Source organism: Geosmithia morbida, assembly GCF_012550715.1.
Source record: "Geosmithia morbida isolate 1262 chromosome Unknown scaffold_21, whole genome shotgun sequence".
NCBI classification, from domain to species: Eukaryota; Fungi; Ascomycota; class Sordariomycetes; order Hypocreales; family Bionectriaceae; genus Geosmithia; species Geosmithia morbida.
In genome coordinates this window covers 75605-96914 of record NW_023336208.1, presented here as the reverse complement: position 1 = coordinate 96914, position 21310 = coordinate 75605, and the positions used below count along the sequence as shown (strand labels likewise).

The following is a 21310-nucleotide window of genomic DNA, read 5'->3' as shown; positions in this document are numbered from 1 at the left end:
GGTGTAACTTGGCGACCACCCAGCCACGGATGACACGCGTTTTCTATTCTCCTTCTTCCTTCAGTGGCTTATAATATTAATCTCAACCAATACTCGGTACACTCATACTCGGTAGCAATCTGTACAAGTACGAGTATGCCCGTGCTTCTTCCCTAGACTGTGTGACTGTGTGACTGTGTGTAGCTTGTATTATTACTGCGAATATCGTAGGGACCCCCCCAGAGGGGGGCATGACGATCGAGGGCCATTCGTTTCGTATGTACCCGGACGGTATCACACATACAGACACACACACGCACGCACGCACGCATGCACGTACGCACGTACGCACACCCCGTCTCTCCATCCGTAATACTACCGACCTCTGAGATTCCGTCTGTGCCTTGTAACCTCTCTGCCGGAGCAGCCGCTGGCCCCCCCTCCCCAGCAAGCCATCGGTGTTTTGTGGGGCGCACACACACACGCGGGTCCGAAGACCCTTCTTCTCCCTTCCCCTTCTCTATCGATCCCTGTACTTGTACGTTATAGCGGAAGAGTGAGACCGAGAGGGAGAGAGAGAGAGAGAGAGAGACGGAGCGGGTTGCTGTGGGGTGTGTCTTTCCATCCTTCTAGCGTCCGGAATCCACCAGGTCTTCTGTGCACACCCTCTCTTTCACACACACACACACACACACACACATGCTCAGGTCCATGACGCATCTTGCACAGAAAAAAGCACCTTCTGCCCCGCTGGGCATGGAGAAGGGAACAGAAAAGTCTGTCGAACCGGGCTTGTTGTGCTGCTGCGCTCATAATTGCCAGACCGTACTCTGCCGTGGGCATCAAGAGTACTCTACTCACTCGCACATGAGTTGGTTGTACAGAGTAACGTACGCCGTGATACGGATACACACTACTACGAGTATTACATGTATATACACGTACAGTGATACGTTTCTTTCAAGAGATACGCTGTACGTACATCCTGTACGAGTATGCCCCTCCTCATCCTCCTGGCCGCCTCCCCCCCTTTTCGACATGTAGAGTTTAGGCGTAGGTGATGCTGCCGGCTACGAATTACATCAGATACGGTGCGTTACTGGTCGTGACTATCCGATGATCCGTGAGTTGTGTACTTGTAAGGAGAAAAGAAAAAAAGGTATCATGACTTGGTTCAGTACTTTGTAGCAGAAAGGGAAAAAGAAAAAAAAAAAAAAGCAAGAAAAAAAAAAAACTCATTCAGACCCCTGTAGACCTCATCCCATGATTCAACAACCTATTCGTAGTAGTGATACCCCGTACATGTAGCACGAGTACTCGTAGTAGCATCATAGCTCTTCTATCCCCAAGGTCAGTCACAGAGAGGTACGAATACAGCATTGCAGGGTCTGCTGGACTTTGCGTTTCCGGAAATGAATATAAGAAGAGGAAAGGGGAAAAAAAAAAGCTCGTGACCCTTTATTTTATTTTTATTTTTACAGGACTATGCTGAATATGGCACCTGCACCTCATCACATCAGTCAGGGAGTCATACTACTAGACTGCTAGAGCTCTTAGGTGTTGGTGAGTAAGAAAGAAGAAAAAGAAAAAAAAGAAGAAAGAGTCCGAATGTCTCTCTCTCTCTCTCCCTGGAGATGGAGATGGAGATGCGGACTTCCCTAGTCTACATGAATGTACCCATCTACTCGTACAGCTTACTGTACAAATAATGATCCACATCATACACCCCCCCCCTTCTCTTTTTCCTCTCTCTCTCTCCCTCTCCCCTCTTTGAAGCGTGACGTGACACACCAACAGACTGGCAGCACATTACGTAGTATTGGAAACCCTTGATCACACGCCTCCACTTTCTCTCTCAGGCTCTTCTCTATCTTTCTTCCCCTTCTCACCTCTTACCCACACCCCTGCCCATCTCCCACCACCCCCCACTCTCTCTCTCCACTCTCAAGCGCTTTGTCGTAGACCTTTTTTCACCCTACCCCCCCTTCTCCCCTTCCCACTCAACTTGCAGGGAGAGAGAGAGTGAGAGAGAGAGAGAGGTACGTACTGAACCTGCATGGAAGTTACGACTATTTGCATCTCGGTGGGCTAGACATGGTCTTCCTACTCCGTTACGATACTACATGGAACTAGTACGGTAGTAATACAATGGTTATAATCCACGCACATGACAAGGCCAGCCGCCGCCTTCGTTGCAGTCCCTTCTCTCTCTTTTCCTCAGATTCTCTTATATACAGGAACCCGGCGAGATGCCATCTCTTCCTTTTGTCTTTCCACAATCCCGTTCCAACAGTCTTCTTCCTCCTTCCTGACCACAACTGAGTTCAACCATCACCACCACCACCACCACCACCACTAACAGCAACTTCAACAACATCCTGAACCTTTACACATATCAGGCCAACCACCATCATACGCTCATAATACATCATCCAACCTCGCCAGCACACCACCATGATGCAAGCTCTCAATGGCGGTTACTCGCCGATACACCACTTCCCTCAACAGCACACTTACTCCCACGACGCCTCCTTCCTGGACGACTGGTCCAACCACATGGCCATCGCCGAGGCATCGAGGAGACTGTCCCGCGTACCTTCCAACCCGTCTCGCCGTGCAGCCGCCGCGGCGAGGGTCACCAAGCCCTTGAGCGCCCACACCAGCCCGACAGCAGTGATGAAGTCCAGCGGTAGTAGGATGAATGCTGCCGCCGCCGCCGACTACCGTCACTACCACCACCACCATAGCAGCAACAGCAACATCGACAACGCCCAACAGCAGCCGCCTGTATACCACGCAACGTCACGACGACAGCAGCAGCAGCCAATGTACCCGGGGGGAGCACCCGCCTCCCGCCCCGTCAGCTGGCATCCGAGCTCGTACATGATGGCTCCCACCGCCGCCTCCACGAGCTACCCCGGCATGGATCTGACGCCTTCGAGCTGCTACCCTCTGTCCACGCCGACAATGTACACGGCAGCCTCTGCCGGCTACGCCCATCCCATCAGCACCAGCGACATGGATGCCTCCTCGTCGGCATACCCTCTGCTCTCCCCCACGGCAGCAGCAGTATGCCACTCGACAAACGTATCCCCCTGCTCCACATTCTCCCTCCCCACCACCGGCGGTGCTGCCGGTCTCGCCGTCATGTCCCAGACCAACAACAACAGCAACAATGACGACGACGACGACAACCACCGGTTCGCCAGTCCTGACAACACCGTCTGGACACATCACTTTGATGGTCTCCAGCAGGGCAGCAGCAGCAACTACTTTGCCCAGCAGCAACCTCCCTCCCTCACACCGGCCGAGAGCACGCTCGAGTGGCACGACGACCACGTCCTGGGCGGCATCACCACCCCTCCCACACCCGAGGCCTTCATTCAGCAGCAGCACCAGCAGCTGACGCAGCAGGTCATTCCTCAGGAGGAGGAGGAGGAGGAGGTGGTGGCCGGTGATGATGATGGGGATGACGATGGCGAGATCCTGATCGGCATGGGACTCTACGACACCCCCGACAAGATGTTCTGCGAGGACCCTCAGCTCGACAACTACAGGTCTACCATGTCCTGCCTGCTGGGCTCTACGTACCGCTCCTCCCTCGAGGCCTACCAGCCCATGGGGAAGGGGCTCACGCTCGAGAAGGCTTGGGAGCCTCCCACGTCTGATGATGGGGAGGACGACGCCGACGGTGACGAGGAGTGATCTTGACTCTTTGTCACTTGACTGTCTCTCTCTCTCTCTCTCTCTCTCGACATTTTCATGTCTACCACCCCCTCACCCCGCCCCGGCCCCCTTTTTCTTCTAACCTGTACTTGATTCACACATGTCGTTCTTTTCTTTCTGTTCTCTATTTTCTCTTTATTTCTTTTTCATATTCACATAGCGAGCATAGCGGGCATTCGAGACGAGAGTACACAAAAAAGGGGTCTTTGAATTATGGCGTTTGATGCTTTATTGTTTTGAATTATTTTCTTGTACAAACACACACACACACACACATATATATATATATATATATATCATATATGTTGCACATCCTTAGTAAGGCAAGGGATTAGCATCATGGGAAACGAAAGGATTGCATATGCATATTAGCAATTAGATTATCAGGTTCAAGTTCAAACAGCTTGTGCCAATACTAATAGTTTCGCACAGTCTCTGCGCGACACATGCAATACGGCACACCAACGAATACTTGTCGCAATGTGGATATTTGTGTAATGGATACTAACACTCCAACACGACCCCCCAGCCCCCCGGACAGAGCCGCGTGCTCCACACCCTCCTGACAGGTGGAGAGATTGAGAGAACATGGTACATGGTTCTCGGGAGGGGTTTTTTTTTTTCTTCTTTCATTTTTCTTTTCAATCCTTTATAAATTGTTTTACTTCTCTTATGTGGGTCCATCTCCTTGGTCTTCAAGGCTTCTTCTCACCTGCGTCTCGCTGTCGAGCCTTGGCTGTGTGGTGAGTCGTGACTGTGAGTCGTGACTGTGAGGAGCAAACAAACACTCCGACCCCGGCAGAATGTTGTGCGCATCAGCTACGACAGAGATGCAACATCAGCACCGCTCCCACCCGCTCGTGACGAGGAGCATAGTATGACTGCGTTCCTCAGCGAATTCGGCGATCGGCGGTCATCACGATCTTACGCGATGCCGAAATTCCAGCCAGCCTATCCGCGCTCCGTTTTATTTTATTTTTATTATTTCAAAAATTGCATAATATCAAGAATTTCTCCTCTCCTCATCTCTTTGAATCAGATGAATGATGCGTCGTCCCTCGATATCAGGGGCGGTTGGTGAAAAAGGGGGGGGGATCGGGAAAGGTGATCCAATCACGGCGATTGTGATGATGAGAAATTGAATACACGCACCGAGTGTGGACTGTATTTCCAGATACACACACACACACACACACACACATACACCAGCCACAAGTGGTGCTGGTGGAGCCAACGCTGGTTCCGTCATCGGCCTGAACCCCGCCATTCATCCCACCTTCCCCTCTGTATATTTTTTTCTTCTCTTCTCCGGAGGAGTTTTATGAAGCCCAGATTTCACCCCTTGTAAACAATCAGGAATCGAATCAATCCAAGGGAAAAAAAAACAAACAGAAATCAGCCATGGCTCAACAGTGAGTTTTGGGAACCCCGCACATGAAAGAGGAGAAGAAACGGAAAAGAAAATTGACACTTGGTTCAGATCTGTTCTTATGCTGGGCGCTGGGTTCGTTACCCGCCCCACGCTCGATGTCCTCACTGATGCTGGCGTTCACGTCACGGTTGGTATGTTCCGGGGATGAGTGGGCTGTGGAGAGGGTAGAGGCGGGCGGGAGAGACGAGAGGAGGGAAGCAGAGGAGAGAGAAGAAGCTGATTGCCTGGAACCGATATAGCCTGCCGTACTCTCGAGTCGGCCAAGAAGCTCGTCGAGGGAGTCAAGAACGCCACGCCCATCACGCTCGACGTGACGGACGAAAAGGCTCTGGACGCCGAGGTGGCCAAGCACGACGTCATCATCAGCCTGATCCCGTACACCTTCCACGCGACCGTCATCAAGTCTGCGATTCGCAACAAGAAGAACGTGGTGACGACGAGCTACGTGTCGCCGGCCATGATGGAGCTGGACCAGCAGTGCAAGGACGCGGGCATCACGGTCATGAACGAGATCGGCGTGGACCCGGGCGTGGACCACCTGGGTGCCGTGAGCGTCATCGACGCGGTGCACAAGGCGGGCGGCAAGATCAAGAGCTTCCACTCGTTCTGTGGTGGGCTGTGCGCGCCCGAGTGCTCGGACAACCCGCTGGGCTACAAGTTCTCGTGGTCGCCGCGCGGCGTGCTGCTGGCCCTGCGCAACACGGCCAAGATCTACCAGGACGGCAAGGTGGTGGAGATCTCGTCCAAGGACCTGATGGCCGCGGCCAAGCCGTACTTCATCTACCCCGGCTTCGCCTTCGTCGGGTACCCCAACCGTGACTCGACGCCGTACCGGGAACGCTACAACATCCCCGAGGCCGACACCATCGTCCGCGGCACCCTGCGCTACCAGGGCTTCCCGCAGTTCATCCGCGTCCTTGTCGAGATCGGCTTCCTCGAGGACACCCCGGACGCCCTGCTCGACACCCCCGTCGCCTGGAAGGAGGCCACCAGGGCCATCATCGGCGCCCCCTCGTCCAGCGCCGCCGACCTCGAGGCCACCGTCTCCGCCAAGGCCACTTTCGACTCCCCCGAGGACAAGCAGCGCATCCTCTCCGGTCTCCGCTGGTTCGGCCTCTTCTCCGACGAGAAGATCACGCCTCGCGGCAACCCCCTCGACACCCTCTGCGCCACCCTCGAGCAGAAGATGCAGTTCGAGGAGGGCGAGCGCGATCTCATCATGCTCCAGCACAAGTTCGGCATCGAGCACGCCGACGGCACCAAGGAGACCCGCACCTCGACCCTCGTCGAGTACGGCGACCCCAAGGGCTACTCCGCCATGGCCAAGCTCGTCGGCATCCCCTGTGCCGTCGCCGTCCAGCAGGTCCTCAACGGCACCCTGTCCAAGAAGGGCGTCCTGGCCCCCATGACCACCGACATCTGCGACCCCCTCATCAAGGAGCTCAAGGAGAAGTACGGCATCTTTATGGTCGAGAAGACTGTCTCGTAAAGGTCAGGCTTTGAGAATAGGGTGAAACAAAATTAGAGAGACTAGTGAGGGAGAAAAAAAAACGAAACCATGGTAAATGACGAAAAAATTCCAGTTGGCTTCTCTTATAGCTACTCTTGGTAGATCGATGCTTCTCTTTCTCTGTGAAATACCGGGCTTGACGTTTGGCTCTGCTTCATAATACAAATAAATAATAAATAGGCGGGGCAGGTGTGGCTCCCCACCAAAGTTTTCCAAAACGGCATTGACCCTTTGTCAACACTCTCTCTCACTGACCATAATCCAGCACTCTCACACACACCGGCACAATACAACCGATATAGAGGGGAGGTCCTCACTGACCATCGTCATCATCATCATCATCATCATCATCATTATTATTGCTTTGCTTTATTTATATATCTTTTTGCTCGTTTCTGGCGCAAGGACCCCCCCCCTAAAAAGAAATGGTCCAATATGTCATAACGCCATGGCAGGACCGTCAGGAACTACTCATGGTCAGGGAACAATTTTACGGCCATCGTCAGACCCATAGGACAGCACAAACGACCAAGCCGTCTCCGGTATTAAGCTTCACCGGCGACGGCGACGACGGCTATGGTACAGAGGACCAAGAACAAGATCGGGTCAAGACTCGACAGAGGCGACGTGACAGAGACAGAGAACAGGCCAGGGCGGTCTCCCACGTCGCCATGTGGGTTCACCGCGGGGGATGCCCGCACATGATCGAGTCGACCGCTCAGCTGACGGCTGCTGCTTTGGCCGACAAAAAGGGCCAGGGCCGGAACGAGGACGGATCCGGTGCCGCATCTTCGGCGGGAGAATATGCTGCTAGATTGGCCTACTCTACTGCGTTTTCTAGGTAACATTCTCTCTCCCCCCTCTTCTGCTTCCCATCTCTATACGCCTCTTTCTTCTTCGATGAGTGAAGTGCTGACTTTGATATAAAAAAAACCTCCCAACAGATTCGTCACAGGTCTATTAGACGGACAGCAAGACAAGATCCGCAAACAGAGCATGTACTCTCTCGCCAAGACCATCGGACTACCTGCCGCCTTCGTCGAGCTGCGACACCAGACCACGCACGAGGAGCTCCCGTCCACCCCGAAGCTGCGCAAAGCGGCCGTCAAGGCTATGGATTGGATATGGGAGCAGTACTGGTCACGGCTGGGGGACGACTACGAACCGGGCGCCGAGTGCGCCGTCGAGGCCGCCCTTCTGCGCTACGTGCGGCGGTGGCCGGCGGGGGGCATGTCGGGGCTCAGGGCCGAGCTGACGGGTCGGTGGAGCGCGGAGCAGCTATCGCAGTCTCTGTCTGACTTGAGGGGACGGATACCTCCCGGGGAGCAGGAGCAGACCGGTCTTTCGCGTTTAATGGAGGAGCTCTCTAGGTCCGAGGAGGCAAATGCTGATCGGTCAGAGGACTCGCCGTGGTCACTTCATAGGGGGGCCTGGACGGCTAGACCTATCGGCGAGGTGTGATGAGCATCGAGAGAGAGGCGTATGGTCTCTCTCTCTCTCTCGCTCCTTTTTTTTTGGGGGGGGGGGGGGGGGGGGGGGTTTTTTTTTTTCTCTCTCTCTCGCTCCTTTTTTTTTGGGGGGGGGGGGGAGGGGGGAGGTTTGTTTTGTTTATGTCTACCTATCCATATGTATGTATGTTGATAATTTTCTTGCACATGTTACACAGCGCATGCCATCAACACCGTCCGACTGCCTGCCATGGTCACGTGCTTGTAGTGGGGGAGACGTCATGATGAGAACGAACCAGCTGCAAGGAATAGAGGTTGATGCATTAATCATCATTATTGACGACGGAGGGGTCAACCATCTATAACACTTCACTTGAGGGGTCCATCATCTTTCCTGATGAATCGCATCATTCCACGAAGACTTTCTATTGGAAAAGGCCCAACCACGCTATTCCGACCGGTAAAACTGTCGTCATCATCGAGTTGGAGCTCTCTCTTTACTGGCCTACAGAGCTCACAGCTTATCACTCGGCGCACGATGCATATCAAGTCGATTCCCATGTGTATGAACCCTTAGGGTGTGTGAGAGAAGAAGCAGTAGACGATTCTTTCCAATCCTTGTTCCCGAGATGACTGACCTTATGGGGGAGGGCCGACGGAAACAGGGGTAGGGAGTAGTGATAACTACTCGTACCTGGTTGTCGATGACAAGAGCAAGGATGCCTTTATCATTGATCCGGCAAACCCAGAAGAGTGCGTTGTTCTTACTTCTGCTTCTTTTCTTCTCCCTTACTTCTCCTTTTTTCTTCTCCTTCATTTTCTTCATCTTCTATCTATTTTCCTCCTCGCAAAACCCAAAGAAGGGAGCAAAAAAAAAAAGAAAAAAAAAAGGACGAGGCTAACCATGTATGATGGGAGGGGTTATTATTCGGTTTTCACAGAGTTGCCCCAGTCCTCAAGGATGCCATCCAGAGGGGAGAGATCAACTTGAAGGCCATTGTCAACACGCACCACCACTGGGACCACGCCGGCGGCAACAACCAGATGAGGAAAGATCTGGGCCTTCCCAAGCTCAGGATCATCGGCGGAAAGGACTGCCAGTCCGTCGACGAGGTCCCCTCCCACGGGGAGACGTTCAAGCTGGGCGACGTGTCCGTCAGGAGCATCCACACGCCCTGCCACACCCAGGATAGCATCTGCTACTTCATGCAGGATGGGGACGACAAGGCTGTCTTTACGGGTGATACGCTGTTCATCGGCGGTGCGTGATTTTTTCCCTGCCTTTCCCCTCCCCCCTTTCTAAGATGTTCCGTTTGCACATGTTGCTGATCCAACGAAACAAAAAAAAATAGGATGCGGTAGGTTCTTTGAAGGAACGGCTGAGGAGATGCACGAGGCTCTCAACACCCGTCTTGCCGCTCTGCCGGATGACACAGTGGTCTATGTATGTTTTTTTTGTTTTATAATTTTCATAATTTTCCATTCTTCATCCCCCCCCCCCCCAAAATCTCGTGTGGAAGACTGGAGAAAGAAAAGAGGAAGGGACAGAAAAAAGATAAACAAGCAAGAATCTGACAGAAGCAGCCCGGTCACGAATATACAAAGGCCAACGTCAAGTTCTGCCTCTCAGTCTTGCAGAGCGAGCCGATCAAGAGGCTCGAGGCCTTTGCCGCCACTAATGAGGTGACGACGGGGAAGTTTACCATTGGAGATGAAAAGGTGTGTTTGTGTTGTCCTGGTCTGATCTGGTCTGGGTCCATCCTCGTAGTATTTGATTCCCAAGTACGCGGCTGATGATTGATGGATGATGTAGGCCCACAACGTATTCATGAGAGTCGAGGTAAGTCGAGAGAAGTACAGAAGAGAATTGTCATGTTGGAAACATGGGACTGATCTCCCCCAATAGGACCCTACCATTCTCAAGGCGACGGGAGAAAAGGAACCAGGGAGTGTCATGGCTAAGCTGCGCGAGATGAAGAACAACTTCAAGTGAGGGGACTTCTTGCCTCCCCCCCCCCCCCCTTTTCCACTTTTTTCTTCCATTAACATGGTGTCAGGCCACCCGAGGCCAAGATCTAAAGGCAGAGAGCGTCTAGGCAAAGCGTCTAGGAGTCACCTTGTATGTCGGATGTATAGCATCAGAGTAGCAAGGCATACTCTCTCGTTCACTACAGATACTTTATATATATAATACACCCTACATAAGTAAGGGTAAAAAAACAGACGGTTTCCTTTCTTCCCTATCTTCTCTGGAAGCAAAAATAAAATAAAATAAAAAATTGTCTCCAAGGACAGCAAAGGCGTCTGGAGAGAAAACGTACCAGACACCACAGGCAGCCCATCGGATGGAATCAAAAAAGTGACGGCCTAGACCATGACATTTTATGACCCCGGTGATTTTCAATCTTGCTTCACTTTCTACACCTGCTCGCTCTGGGAGAAATTTTGGGGGCGGCAGGCTCTAGCTTAATTGGAAGCGTGTGTCGGGATTTTCTTTTCGAGGTTTGATCACACGAGGCTGTGCGAGGAATCTTTTTTTCTTTCTTTCCTTCTTTTTCTCTCTTCTCCTTTCCTTTTCTTCTTCACAGTGTAGACGAAAACAAACCTGAGTCAAACGGACGGACGTGTATAAAGAGTCTGCCATGACATTGTTGTGCGCAGATGTCGTCGTCGTCGTCGTCGTCGTTCAAACATGTAGAAATTAGCATGATGGAGGAGTGGACATGAATGAGATAAAAAGTAAAGAAGGAGGGAAGAAAAAGAGAAAGAAATAGAAAAGGCGTCAAGTAGTTGGTGGATAGACAGTGTGTAATATATAATAGACTGTCTAATAAAAACTGTACGTCGTACCGACAGCTCATGACGTGCACCGTCTTTCTCTTCGTTCCTTTACGCCCACGAGCATCTTGACCCGTCCCCGTCCCCCCCCCCCCTCCCGTCCACGCGCGCCGCGTTCATGGTAAGAAATCTCTCTTTTCTCTGCTTATTTATTGATCTATTTCATTCACTCATTCTTCTCTTTCATCATCCACCTCTTTTCCACCTCTTAGACTGACCACCGTGCAGCCTCCCAAGCGCAGATCCGCGCCATCCACGACGGGTGGTGCACCCGGCTCGTCCAGGCCGCCCCCGCGTTCCAAGCTAGCAAGGGAGCACAACGTTTCTTCCCAGGAAGAAGGCGAGATCAAGGAGGCCTTTGGCCTGTTTGCCGAGCCCATGGACGGCGAGAAGAACGGTGTCTTGCCAATCGACGACTTCAAATCGGCCCTGATGTATGTCTTGTATATCTATATACCTATATATCTATATATACATCCATACCCGTCCTCTGCCCCCACCCCTCCCCCTTCCTTCCAATCCGCTGACAAAAAGAACGATGTATGGATGTATGCAGTGCCCTTGGCATCCCGGCCTCTAGCAACGCCGAACTCAACGAATTCATATCGATCCTAGACCCCGACTCGGACGGATACGCCACTTACGAGCCCTTCTTCGCCATCTGCGCCCTCAAATTCCACAACCGCGCCTCGGCCGACGATGAGGAGGCTCACCGCGCAGAGGTAGAGGAGGCCTTCCGGCTGTTCACCAACGGGCAGGTCGGCAACGGTGGCGGCGGCGGCGGCGGCGGCGGCGGCGGGCATGGTCAGACCCGTGGTGATAATCGCATAACTCTCGCCCATCTGAGGCGTGTGGCTGCCGTGCTCAAGGAGGATGTGGATGATGAGATTCTCAAGGACATGATTCTCGAGGCGAATGGTGGGGCTGGCGTGTCGCGAGGAGTCGAGATGGATGAGTTTGATGGCGTTATGAAGAGTGCGGGTGTTTGGAGGTGACCCCCCCCCCCGTCTCTTGTCTACGCCTGTCTCTCTCTCTCTCTCTTATTCCTCTCGTCTCTTTGACTTGTGCCTGTCCTTTTTCCTTCTTTCCGTTGCATGATGATACCTTGGTCTTTAACCTGTGGCATTGGCGTTTCTTGTTTGTCTGTTCAGTCGGCAAAAGAGGAGTTAAACAACAAAGAAAATCGACACCTTTCTTCTTCCGTCTTTATGATACACAACATGTCTTCTTATATATTCATATGTATTTATGCTTCATCAGCTGGGCAACAGCTCTGTTCAGTCAAAGTGCTGATATAATGTAAGATGGCTCGAACATGTCCAATCATGAAAACGAGGAGACAGGAAGAAGACGCTTTGGGTTGGGGGAGAGACAAGACTTCCCCTTGGGAGAATTCCATGCAAAGAAAAAGGAAAGTGTGGTGATGATGTCCAAGAAGAAGAAGAAGAAGAAGAAAACAAATTTTCAGGTTCAAGAAAGGGGGGAGGGGGCAGATAACCGTCGACACCATCATTGCGGTGAGTCAACCTTGACCTCGGGGGCCTCCCCAGCAGAAACAGCAGGATTGTTGGCCGGAGACGGGGCGACAGTCCCATTCTTCTTTTGCGACTCAAGAACAGCCCTGAGCTCGGGAGGTGGGTTGAAGCCAGGGTGGTCGGCGTGCTTCTTGTAGTAGTAGGCGTCGGGCTTGGGGCGGAGCTCTTCGGGCAGCTGCTCGAGGACGCACTCGATGATTCCGTCGATCGACGTCTTCTTGGAAGCGTCGCGGTTCCAGATGGTGATGAGGTGGGAGTTGAAGCGGACCGAGAGGCCTACACCGCAGAGCTGATCATCTGGCGGGGTGAGGGCAGTCAGTACACGGTTGCCCGTATCGACGAGGAAAGGCGGGAGTGAGAGAGAGGACGTAGTGGCACTGCTTACCATCATCCAGAGCACCCTCGAGGACCTCCCCAATGGCAAGGAGCTGGATACGAGTCCACACATCCGGGCCCACGGCCTTGGGGACGCGCAGGGTCCAGCACCCGCCGGTGATGTTGCGTCGATCCTCCCAGACGGGACGGAAGCCCGACTTGAACAGGTAGATGGACTCGCGCATCTTGATCTGGTCGACGGGGGTGTTGTTGTTGTAGCGCCAAAAGTCCTGCACAGACTCGATGCGCGTCTCCAGCTTTTCCAGACTGGTCTTGTATTCGTCTTTCGAGTCTGTCTGGGCGGCGGCGGTGGTGGTAGCGGCAGTATCCTTGGATTGTCTGTATACCTCGAGTTGTCAGTCTCGCTCCTCTCCCACCTCCTTCTCTTGATCTGCATCCTCTACGTCTCCCTTCCGAAGATGATGTTTCCTGACCTGTCGAAGTAGACGTCCCAATAATGCTGGGTAGGCAAGGCCCTCATGGTCTTGAGAAAGTTTCGCTTCGCATCGTCGCGCTGCTCGGCGGGGGAGCTGGCGGCGGGGGAACTTGCGTCTGCGCTCTGGGACTGGGAGAGGCCGGAGAGGCCGGAGAGGCCTCGGGTGAAGAGTTGTGGTCGGCCGGTCATGATGTGTATATATGTTTTTTTCTTTCCCTTCCCGCGTACCTTTGGTTTTCTTGAGAATCAAGGGATAGAAATGTGTGAGGAGGAGGAGGAATAGAGAGAGAGGGAGGGAGAGAGAGGAAAGATGCGTATGCTGCGTGGTGGAGGGGCAATAGTTGAAGGAGGGGCTACACGTGTTGCTCCTCTCAGCGATTTATAGCGAGCTGAGGGCAGTAATGAGAAGGATTCAAGGCAGCAAGACTTGGGAGGAGTCGGATGACCTGTTTTGAACGCGTACTGATTAATATATAGATTCACGGCAATTGTCTGCCGGCGATTTTCTTTTTTTCTCTTCTTCTTCCCTTCCGTTGTCTATCTCTTGCGCTCTCTCCATCTGCATACTCGTACTCGTCCAGCTCTACAGATTACAGGTCAAGGTAATACGTCGCAATCAAAATCCATGTTGGGCCTGAAACGAACGGGCCCGGGGCAGCTCTGACCCGCACCTCGACATCGGCGCAGGCCCAAGTTGCAGACGCGTAGGGGGGGGCAAGTGACGGACTTTCGGTTCTTGGCAGCGGGTTGGGCAAATTTGCCGGTATTGACACGAGTGGTGCATTCTAAGATACGTGTATCTGGCAGTTAGTTGCACAATTATCTGGTATTGATACAGATTGCTTACTCTAAATACCGCCTTTATCGTATCTGCTCGTGCTCGTAGCAACGTATGCCGTCTCGTCCGTCTGGCCGTAACACGCTACCATGTCTGCTATATCCACTATTCAATGATTGATGTGGTGAATGGTTCGATGTTGCGTACAAGACAATGCATCAGCTCTGTGCAGTCTGTATCATTATGCACAGATTGTGTTTCGGTACTTGAACAGTATATATAAAAGAGCTCTATTAATCAGCCCAAACAATAGAATAATAACATAAGCCGTGATATGATTCCCTCCGCATTTCGACTCTGGAACTTTGTGCTACGAGTACTCGTAATAATACTAGAAGCTGTATGGAAGCTTACATACTCGTATATCATCCATTACATGGCTATAATAGCAGTCAGTGTACGGAGTACGAGTAATGGTATTTGTACTCGTGATATGTACAGATTAATCTGTACAGGTATAGCCATCCGAAAATAAAAGCGGGGCACTCAACACTCAACACTCAACCGCAACCTCATCGAAATCCGGGGTCTTGATTTCTGACCACCACACAAAAACACCTTCAGGGGGAGGGGGAAAGAAAAGAGGATATTACCCGCTCAAATTTTTCCAAGTCTGTCTGTCACCTCGACAGAGAAGGAACACGATGGCAGGATCATTTGCCTCGTCCCTCCCGGACGACCTGTTCGACCAGACGACAATCGTCTCCCTCCTCTCTACCCTGGCCATCGTCGCCGCCGCCTGGGCCACGGCCCGCCAGGTCCTCCCGACGACGGCCACCGGCACCACGCGCTTCCTCTTCATCTGGCACTTTGCCGACGCCCTGTGCCACTTCATCCTCGAGGGGAGCTTCCTGTACCACTGCTTCTTCTCCTACGTCGACGTCACCACCACCACCGCCGCCGCCGCCATCGAGAGCTTCTACCCTACCCCCTTCAACTACCTGGGTCACGGGGCCGACCGCATCTACGGTCCCCAGGCTGGCGGGGACAACCCCTTTGCACAGCTGTGGATGGTCTATGCCAAGGCCGATAGGCGCTGGGCCGGCGTCGATCTCGGCGTCGTGAGCCTCGAGCTCCTCACCGTCGTGTTCGATGGTCTTCTGGCCTTGTACATCTGCTGGTGCCTTGCGAGGAGGGATGCCAAGGTGTCCATCTGGATGATTGTGCTGGCTACTTGCGAGCTATACGGTGGTATGTTCTCCGTCCTCTTCTCTTTCCTCTTCACCTCCCTGCTTCTTATCGCCTCTCTGGAGATGAATGAGTGATGCACCCCTCTTTTCCCTGGCAAGAAAGGAACAAGGCCAAGAAGCTGATCGAAAAAAAAAAAAAAAAACCAGGATTCATGACTTTCTGCCCCGAGTGGCTTACCGGAAATATCAACCTCGACACGAGCAACTTCATGTACAAGTGGATCTACCTCATCTTTTTCAACACCCTCTGGGTCTGGATTCCCCTCTGGGTCATCTGGTGGTCTGTCATGGACATTGCCAATGCTCTGCAGGTGCGCGATGCCAAGAAGAAGCATTGATATTCGGTAGACATGTTTCTTGATCAGGATGGATGTCACTCTCGAGCACCATTCATCACGTCACGATCCAGCACGATACCACGGAGTTTGCAAGAGTCAAGCTGCCATATTATATTTCTAGACAACTACTCTTTCGAGCACGACGAGTAAAAGGAAAGATAAACTTGTGTATAGTAGTGGGGGTATGGTGTACAGGTAGGGAGTTGGACATGAGAAAGAAGAAGAGAAGACACGATTCCATCATGATCGCTCCTATCATTCCTCCTCCATTGTTATCTGTCAATGGTGGAAGGGAACATGGGGAGAGCAGGACCTTTAGGCAAGGTTCTTGTGCGCCTCGCCCTTGCTGTCGTGCTTCTCCTCCTTGAACTTGTCGTCGGTAGCGTCGATGCCAGCCTCGGCACTGTGAGAGTGGTTAGTATTAGGAGAGCTGTGAAGAGCTGTGAATAGAGAAAGCTACCGCATCTCATTCTTGGAAAGTGGATTGATTTCTTACCGAGTACGGACGGGAGCGTCAGAGTCCTTGGCGATATGCTTGTTGGTCTCCTTGGAGCTGCCGTGGGCCGCCTGCTGGACCTTCTCACCGACGTAGTTGGCGCTGTGCTTGACAGATTCCATCTTGGCGGCTGTGTTTTGTGTTTATAAGACTTTCGAGTGAGTTTGAAAAGTAATGACTCTTTGGAGATTGTTTTGGGATGTGCTTGTCGGATGAAGAGAGGAAATCAGGATAGGATGATGGAGAGAAGGCGTCAATTTATAGATGAGGATTCATACGCGCAGAAGCCCATCAAGCCCATCAGGCTCATCAACGTCGATGACAACATCAGCCTCATTCATGAAGATTCATGACAACACACACCAATGATGTCGCCTACGCGGTCATTCGGTGGCTTGACGATGAGAATACACGGCGTCATCGAATGTGAATAAGTGAGGGGCAAGATGATATCAAGTTTCTCGATCATTTTTCTCGATGATGGATGACGCTTACTTCGTACCGGGGTGTAACATCTATCGATCAAATGTCTTGTCAAGTATCAATCGAATCGATCGAGCCGGGTAACCCCTAGAAGCAATAAACGGCCACTAAAAAAAGATGAACAATGACCCGTAAGGCGTTCCTGTTAGCAGCAGGTACACATACTACTTGGTAAGGGTACCCCTTACTAGTAGTATTGGGATTAATGTTGACTGTTGGATCATGTCATCATGTCCATCATGTCCATCATGTCCATCATGTCCATCATGTCCCTGCTACATGCTCTCTTTGAGTGGCGGGTGGTGACGTCAACACCAGGACCCTTGGAAGCTGCGCAACATCGGGAAGGCACGAGGCAAGAAAGGGAGCGACTCACAAGTTCCTTCCTCTTTCCTCTTCATTCCCTAATCTTGATTGGCAATCTTTCTCACACTTACGTCGTCGTCCACGTCAACATCATCAAACCGTCGATTTTCCTCATCGAGTATCACTGTTCCCGCCCCCTCATTCTCCGTCTTTGACTAATGGATTTCCAAGCTTTTGCCAAGATGCACCAGACGAGATGGGCACAGATGCGGGTTGGAGAGGTGGCAGCAGCTCTCTCACCTGTGACACACCCAAGAATACGCCTCTACGCCCAGACCAGACTCGTTAGAGAAAAAGTCCACTCGAGTTAGCTGTGTGTGGGGAGGTGTTGACGCCAGACCAGGCACACAAAACCATGGTGCTTGTTATCTACCTCAACGTCTTGGATAACGGTCTTACGAATAGACTCGGCAAGAGGAAGATGAAAGAAGGAGAAGAAGGAAGAAGAAATGACTGTTTATTGAGGATGAAGTTTTTTTTTTTTTTTTTGGCTCTTGCATTACGAGCGCCCGCGGTTCTCGACAATCCTTAACTCCCCTCCCCCCCCCCCCCGGCTTCTACCCCCTGGCCATATATTGTCGCACCTTTTTGTGTTGCAGGGCTGCACAACGTTCTGACACACGCTCTGCCTCACAAACTCTGACATCTTCAACCTGATTTGTGAAGCCATTTCACATCGTTCATGCGATGCCTCGAGAGTATCCTCTCTTTCCCCCCCTCTCTTATCGTCCTTCCCCGTCTTGATTCTTCTTCCTGACGAGCCGGAGGAGGGGGGGGGTTTGTGGCCATGACTTCGAATACCTGGGCCTTCGAAACTCTGCCTAGTCGCACGACTCTTGGTACCTCCTGGTATTGAAGGGGAGACAGAGGCAGGCAGACACAGACAGACAGGCTGCTTGCGATGGTCTCGTTGACTACCATACTCACTTGCAGCTTCGACCGGACAGACACTTACACGGTAGGTACTATGCCTCAGTACAGTAGTGGTGGCTTGTCAAATCGGCAGTTCAATGAGGGAAAACCGTCGGCAACGCATGCGCCTGTGGCCATTGCTATTACTGGGGTATGATAATACTTGCCTCCTGAAGAGAAGATGGAACCCTTCGACTCACCAAGTTACGAGGTCAACGCCACATCGTGTATCGTGATGCCAGCGTCCCCACTTCACCAGACTCTTGGCTCGTCTGCTTGAAACCTCGTCCGCCGGTGACCTTAGCATCCATCGAATAATGCCGTTTTGTGCCAATCACAGATCGCACTACATGTTCTAGCTGCCTCAAGTTCCTCCCTCCCTCTCTCCTCCAAACGAAGCCTACGCACTTGGGCCACGCCTTGGATCCCTTCTTCTCAGTGGCAGTAGTCCAGCCCCCCCGTAGGAAGGAAGCCCCGAGGGCCTCCCGTTCCATCCTCTGAGCCGGCTCTCCCTCATGCCTTCCCCCCTCTTCGCATTGATGATAATTCCCTTTTGGTCCTTTCCCACATCATCAGTTTCTGCTTCTACTTTCTCTCCCCATCACCAAAATTTGTTTCCTTCGCTTGGCGTGTTTGCCATCTTTTCTTCCATGGCTCACGAATGATTCAGACGATACAGAGTCACGGTGAAGCGGGCTTCACGATTCGATCCAAGAAGGGTTGATTCCTTCCATCAGATTGAATCCCTACAATCGACCTTGTAGGCGCTCGACTCGACAGATTTCCTTTCCTTGATCTCTTTCGATTCTCAGCAAAACAAGGGCTGGCCTCCCCTTTTTCACCTCGTACGACTTATTATTCTCACCATCGACATATACTACAAGACAAAACCTGTACGCCGAAAACAAGAACAAAGAATAAACCTATTAAAAAAAAGGAAGGAAAGAAAGATGGAGGATGGCACATGGAAGGGCCTCGTGACGCGCATGGCCATGTACTCTTGGTCGATAGCGGCCGACCACGCGGCGGCCCATGTGTCGCGAAGCGCCCAGGACTCAACAGCAGCAGCATCGACGACGGCAACGGCAACGGCAACGACGACAACCGTGGTGGCACAGGCAGCCAACGAGACGACGGCATCGACGGACGAGTTGCAGTGGTCATCGGCCAAGTCGATCCGTACGTCTGTCATCACACTCGCTAGCTTCAACGTGCTTGCCGCCACCATAACCATCATCTGCATCGTGAGGGATGCACGCGCCTTGGATGAGCGCGGCTCCTTGTTCCGACTGAGGTGAGACTTTTCCAACCCCCAAGGGTGTTCCCCCTCCCCTCTCCGTAAGGTCTAAAGTATGGTGGTGACTGACACTGGGGGGGAAATAAACAGAGGGAAGAGGTCACTCCCGCCACCAAGTCCATGGATGGTCTACCCTCTCATCCTGTCCCTGGCCATTGTCGCTCAGGGCATCATATTCGCCGTGGAGCAGGCAAAAGGTCTCCAGGGCTTTGTGATACAAGGGTGCATCCCCGTTGCCCAAGCCATGATGCCTGGTACGTTCCCTCCCTCTTCCTCCTTCTCTTCCTATACTCAACTGCTGACGAGTGGCCGAATGTGCTGCTAGCCCTGTTCATCGTCCCCGTCGTCCAGCTCATCCTGGGCTTCGAGACGGCCGTCGCCTCCTTGTTCCGCCGAGCCTTCCCTCCGAGAGCGAGGTGGGTTTACCCGACGTGCATCGCCGTCTCGGTAGCGGGTCTCCTCGGCCTGTACGGAGCTACGCGTGCACTACCTCCCCCGGACAAGTGCTACGCCTCTCTATTCTGGTTCGCCCAGCAGTGGCGGCCGGTGTGCTTCGGGCTGCTGGTGGGCATCGCCTCGACCATTTTTGTGTCGACAATCATCACCTTTGTCAAGCTGCGCCTCTCGACGACGAACGAAAGCCACCCCGGTGAGCGCCAGGCAGCGTCACACATGGTGTACTACATGTCTGTGGCCACCATCTCCAACGTGAGTCCCTCGTTGCCACGATCTAGCAGGTATCTTGGACCTCTGAACTGACGAGAACAAAAAGGCGCTCCTGATCCCCTTCTTCTTCAACATCACCTACGGCCAAGGCAGCGAGATGTCATCAAGCACCACGGAGCTTTCGACCGTGTCGTCCGTCGTGGCCAACCTCTCCGGTCTCATGACGGGAGGCTTGTACCTGTACCTCCGGGGCGGGAACCAGACGAGCCGCGGCTCGACGTGGGACTACCTCTCCGAGGGAGAGAAGCAGGAGTTCGTCCTCCTGAAGCAGCAACAGATGATGTCGCCCATCGGCCCCGCGCCGTCCACCCCGCCCATCCCGCCCATATACCACGACGAGAAGCCACCGGTGGTCGACGGCGAATACGATGACGGGACCAGGAGCAGCGTCGTCGACAACCCCCAACCACCACCACCACCACGCCGATCATTTATGTCGTGGCTCATGCCGCCCCGCTCAAACAACAACAGCAGCAGCAGCAACGAGTTTGACGCCGACGACGATGACAACAACAGCAACAACAACAACAACAAGAGCCTCCTCACGCTCCCGTCGACGACATACTCGCCCAACTCTACGCCCGTCCCGCCTCGCACCCAGACGCCCGAGTCGATGCTCATGCCCCCTCCCCTGTTCCACGCAGGATCGACAGGCCTGTCCCCCCACCAGCGTAACCTGTCTGCCGGATCCCTCGAGACTGTACGGATCGGCATCCGGATATCCAACGTGAACGGGTCCACGACGGAGGAGAATACGATTGCCAACTCGGGCACCGGCAACAACAACAACAACAACAACAACAACAACAAGAACAAGACGGCCAGCATCATCAGCCGGACGCAGAGCCGATTTCCCAACCTGTCGCAGTTTTTCCCACCCACCATGCCCGTCATGGAAGATTCGGCTTCGACGGCCCCTGCTCCCGGCTCGACTCCTTCTTCGATTCCTGCTGCTGCTGCTTCCGCTCCGGCCGACGACGGCAACGAGACACTCAGCCCCAGCACATTCAAGGGGCAACTGCCGAGGAATCCCAGCCCTCTACGAAATATGGGGAGGCAATCAGTACAGAAGGATGAAGAATACAGCCCGCATCAGACACCGACCAGGGCGAAATTGGTGGTTGTCAGTCCAAACGGGACGGGTAGGACCATGTCTTCGCAGGATGGTCCGGGGGGTACAAGGGGTAGTCCTTTTGGACAGAATTTTGGGAGTGGTAAGCCTGGATGGATTTGATCTTTGATGTCTTACTCAAACACGTTCACTTTGATTTTCTTTTGTTTCTTTATACTCTTTTTTCTTTCCCTTTCTTAATTGTTCGTCTCGGTTACGGTTCGGCAAATGGTATCTATTGTGTAGTACATAGTCTCTTCTTCCTTTTCCTCCG

General features: G+C 52.8%; 8 protein-coding genes across 8 annotated transcripts; 6 read left to right on the top strand and 2 right to left on the bottom strand.

Annotated features, from left to right (window-relative positions):
* Nucleotides 1-2535: 2535 nt before the first annotated feature.
* GMORB2_4524 (Conserved hypothetical, protein) lies at nucleotides 2536-4271 on the top strand (the record flags this gene model as incomplete). The annotated part of the gene is made up of 2 exons (XM_035466498.1): nucleotides 2536-3680; nucleotides 4235-4271. 2 exons carry the CDS (start codon nucleotides 2536-2538, stop codon nucleotides 4269-4271), a joined length of 1182 nt encoding a protein of 393 aa, XP_035318267.1.
* Nucleotides 4272-5106: 835 nt separating this feature from the next.
* GMORB2_4523 (saccharopine dehydrogenase (NADP+, L-glutamate forming)) lies at nucleotides 5107-6626 on the top strand (the record flags this gene model as incomplete). Its single annotated transcript, XM_035466497.1, has 3 exons — nucleotides 5107-5117; nucleotides 5186-5268; nucleotides 5377-6626. The coding sequence occupies 3 exons, from the start codon at nucleotides 5107-5109 to the stop codon at nucleotides 6624-6626; spliced, it is 1344 nt and encodes a 447-aa protein (XP_035318266.1).
* Nucleotides 6627-7318: 692 nt separating this feature from the next.
* On the top strand, nucleotides 7319-8108 carry GMORB2_4522 (ribosomal biogenesis protein LAS1; the record flags this gene model as incomplete). Its single annotated transcript, XM_035466496.1, has 2 exons — nucleotides 7319-7488; nucleotides 7592-8108. 2 exons carry the CDS (start codon nucleotides 7319-7321, stop codon nucleotides 8106-8108), a joined length of 687 nt encoding a protein of 228 aa, XP_035318265.1.
* A 525-nt stretch (nucleotides 8109-8633) lies between these two features.
* Nucleotides 8634-11928, top strand: GMORB2_4521 (hydroxyacylglutathione hydrolase; the record flags this gene model as incomplete). Its single annotated transcript, XM_035466495.1, has 8 exons — nucleotides 8634-8658; nucleotides 9048-9356; nucleotides 9448-9539; nucleotides 9680-9814; nucleotides 9909-9935; nucleotides 10002-10084; nucleotides 11176-11367; nucleotides 11490-11928. The coding sequence occupies 8 exons, from the start codon at nucleotides 8634-8636 to the stop codon at nucleotides 11926-11928; spliced, it is 1302 nt and encodes a 433-aa protein (XP_035318264.1).
* A 514-nt stretch (nucleotides 11929-12442) lies between these two features.
* On the bottom strand, nucleotides 12443-13468 carry GMORB2_4520 (Eukaryotic initiation factor 4E; the record flags this gene model as incomplete). Its single annotated transcript, XM_035466494.1, has 3 exons — nucleotides 12443-12765; nucleotides 12854-13182; nucleotides 13248-13468. 3 exons carry the CDS (start codon nucleotides 13466-13468, stop codon nucleotides 12443-12445), a joined length of 873 nt encoding a protein of 290 aa, XP_035318263.1.
* Nucleotides 13469-14761: 1293 nt separating this feature from the next.
* On the top strand, nucleotides 14762-15645 carry GMORB2_4519 (Emopamil binding protein; the record flags this gene model as incomplete). The annotated part of the gene is made up of 2 exons (XM_035466493.1): nucleotides 14762-15308; nucleotides 15455-15645. 2 exons carry the CDS (start codon nucleotides 14762-14764, stop codon nucleotides 15643-15645), a joined length of 738 nt encoding a protein of 245 aa, XP_035318262.1.
* Nucleotides 15646-15960: 315 nt separating this feature from the next.
* Nucleotides 15961-16263, bottom strand: GMORB2_4518 (Protein of unknown function (DUF2823); the record flags this gene model as incomplete). Its single annotated transcript, XM_035466492.1, has 2 exons — nucleotides 15961-16048; nucleotides 16142-16263. 2 exons carry the CDS (start codon nucleotides 16261-16263, stop codon nucleotides 15961-15963), a joined length of 210 nt encoding a protein of 69 aa, XP_035318261.1.
* A 2631-nt stretch (nucleotides 16264-18894) lies between these two features.
* GMORB2_4517 (uncharacterized protein) lies at nucleotides 18895-21159 on the top strand (the record flags this gene model as incomplete). Its single annotated transcript, XM_035466491.1, has 4 exons — nucleotides 18895-19196; nucleotides 19290-19453; nucleotides 19525-19907; nucleotides 19972-21159. The coding sequence occupies 4 exons, from the start codon at nucleotides 18895-18897 to the stop codon at nucleotides 21157-21159; spliced, it is 2037 nt and encodes a 678-aa protein (XP_035318260.1).
* Between the last annotated feature and the right edge of the window lie 151 nt (nucleotides 21160-21310).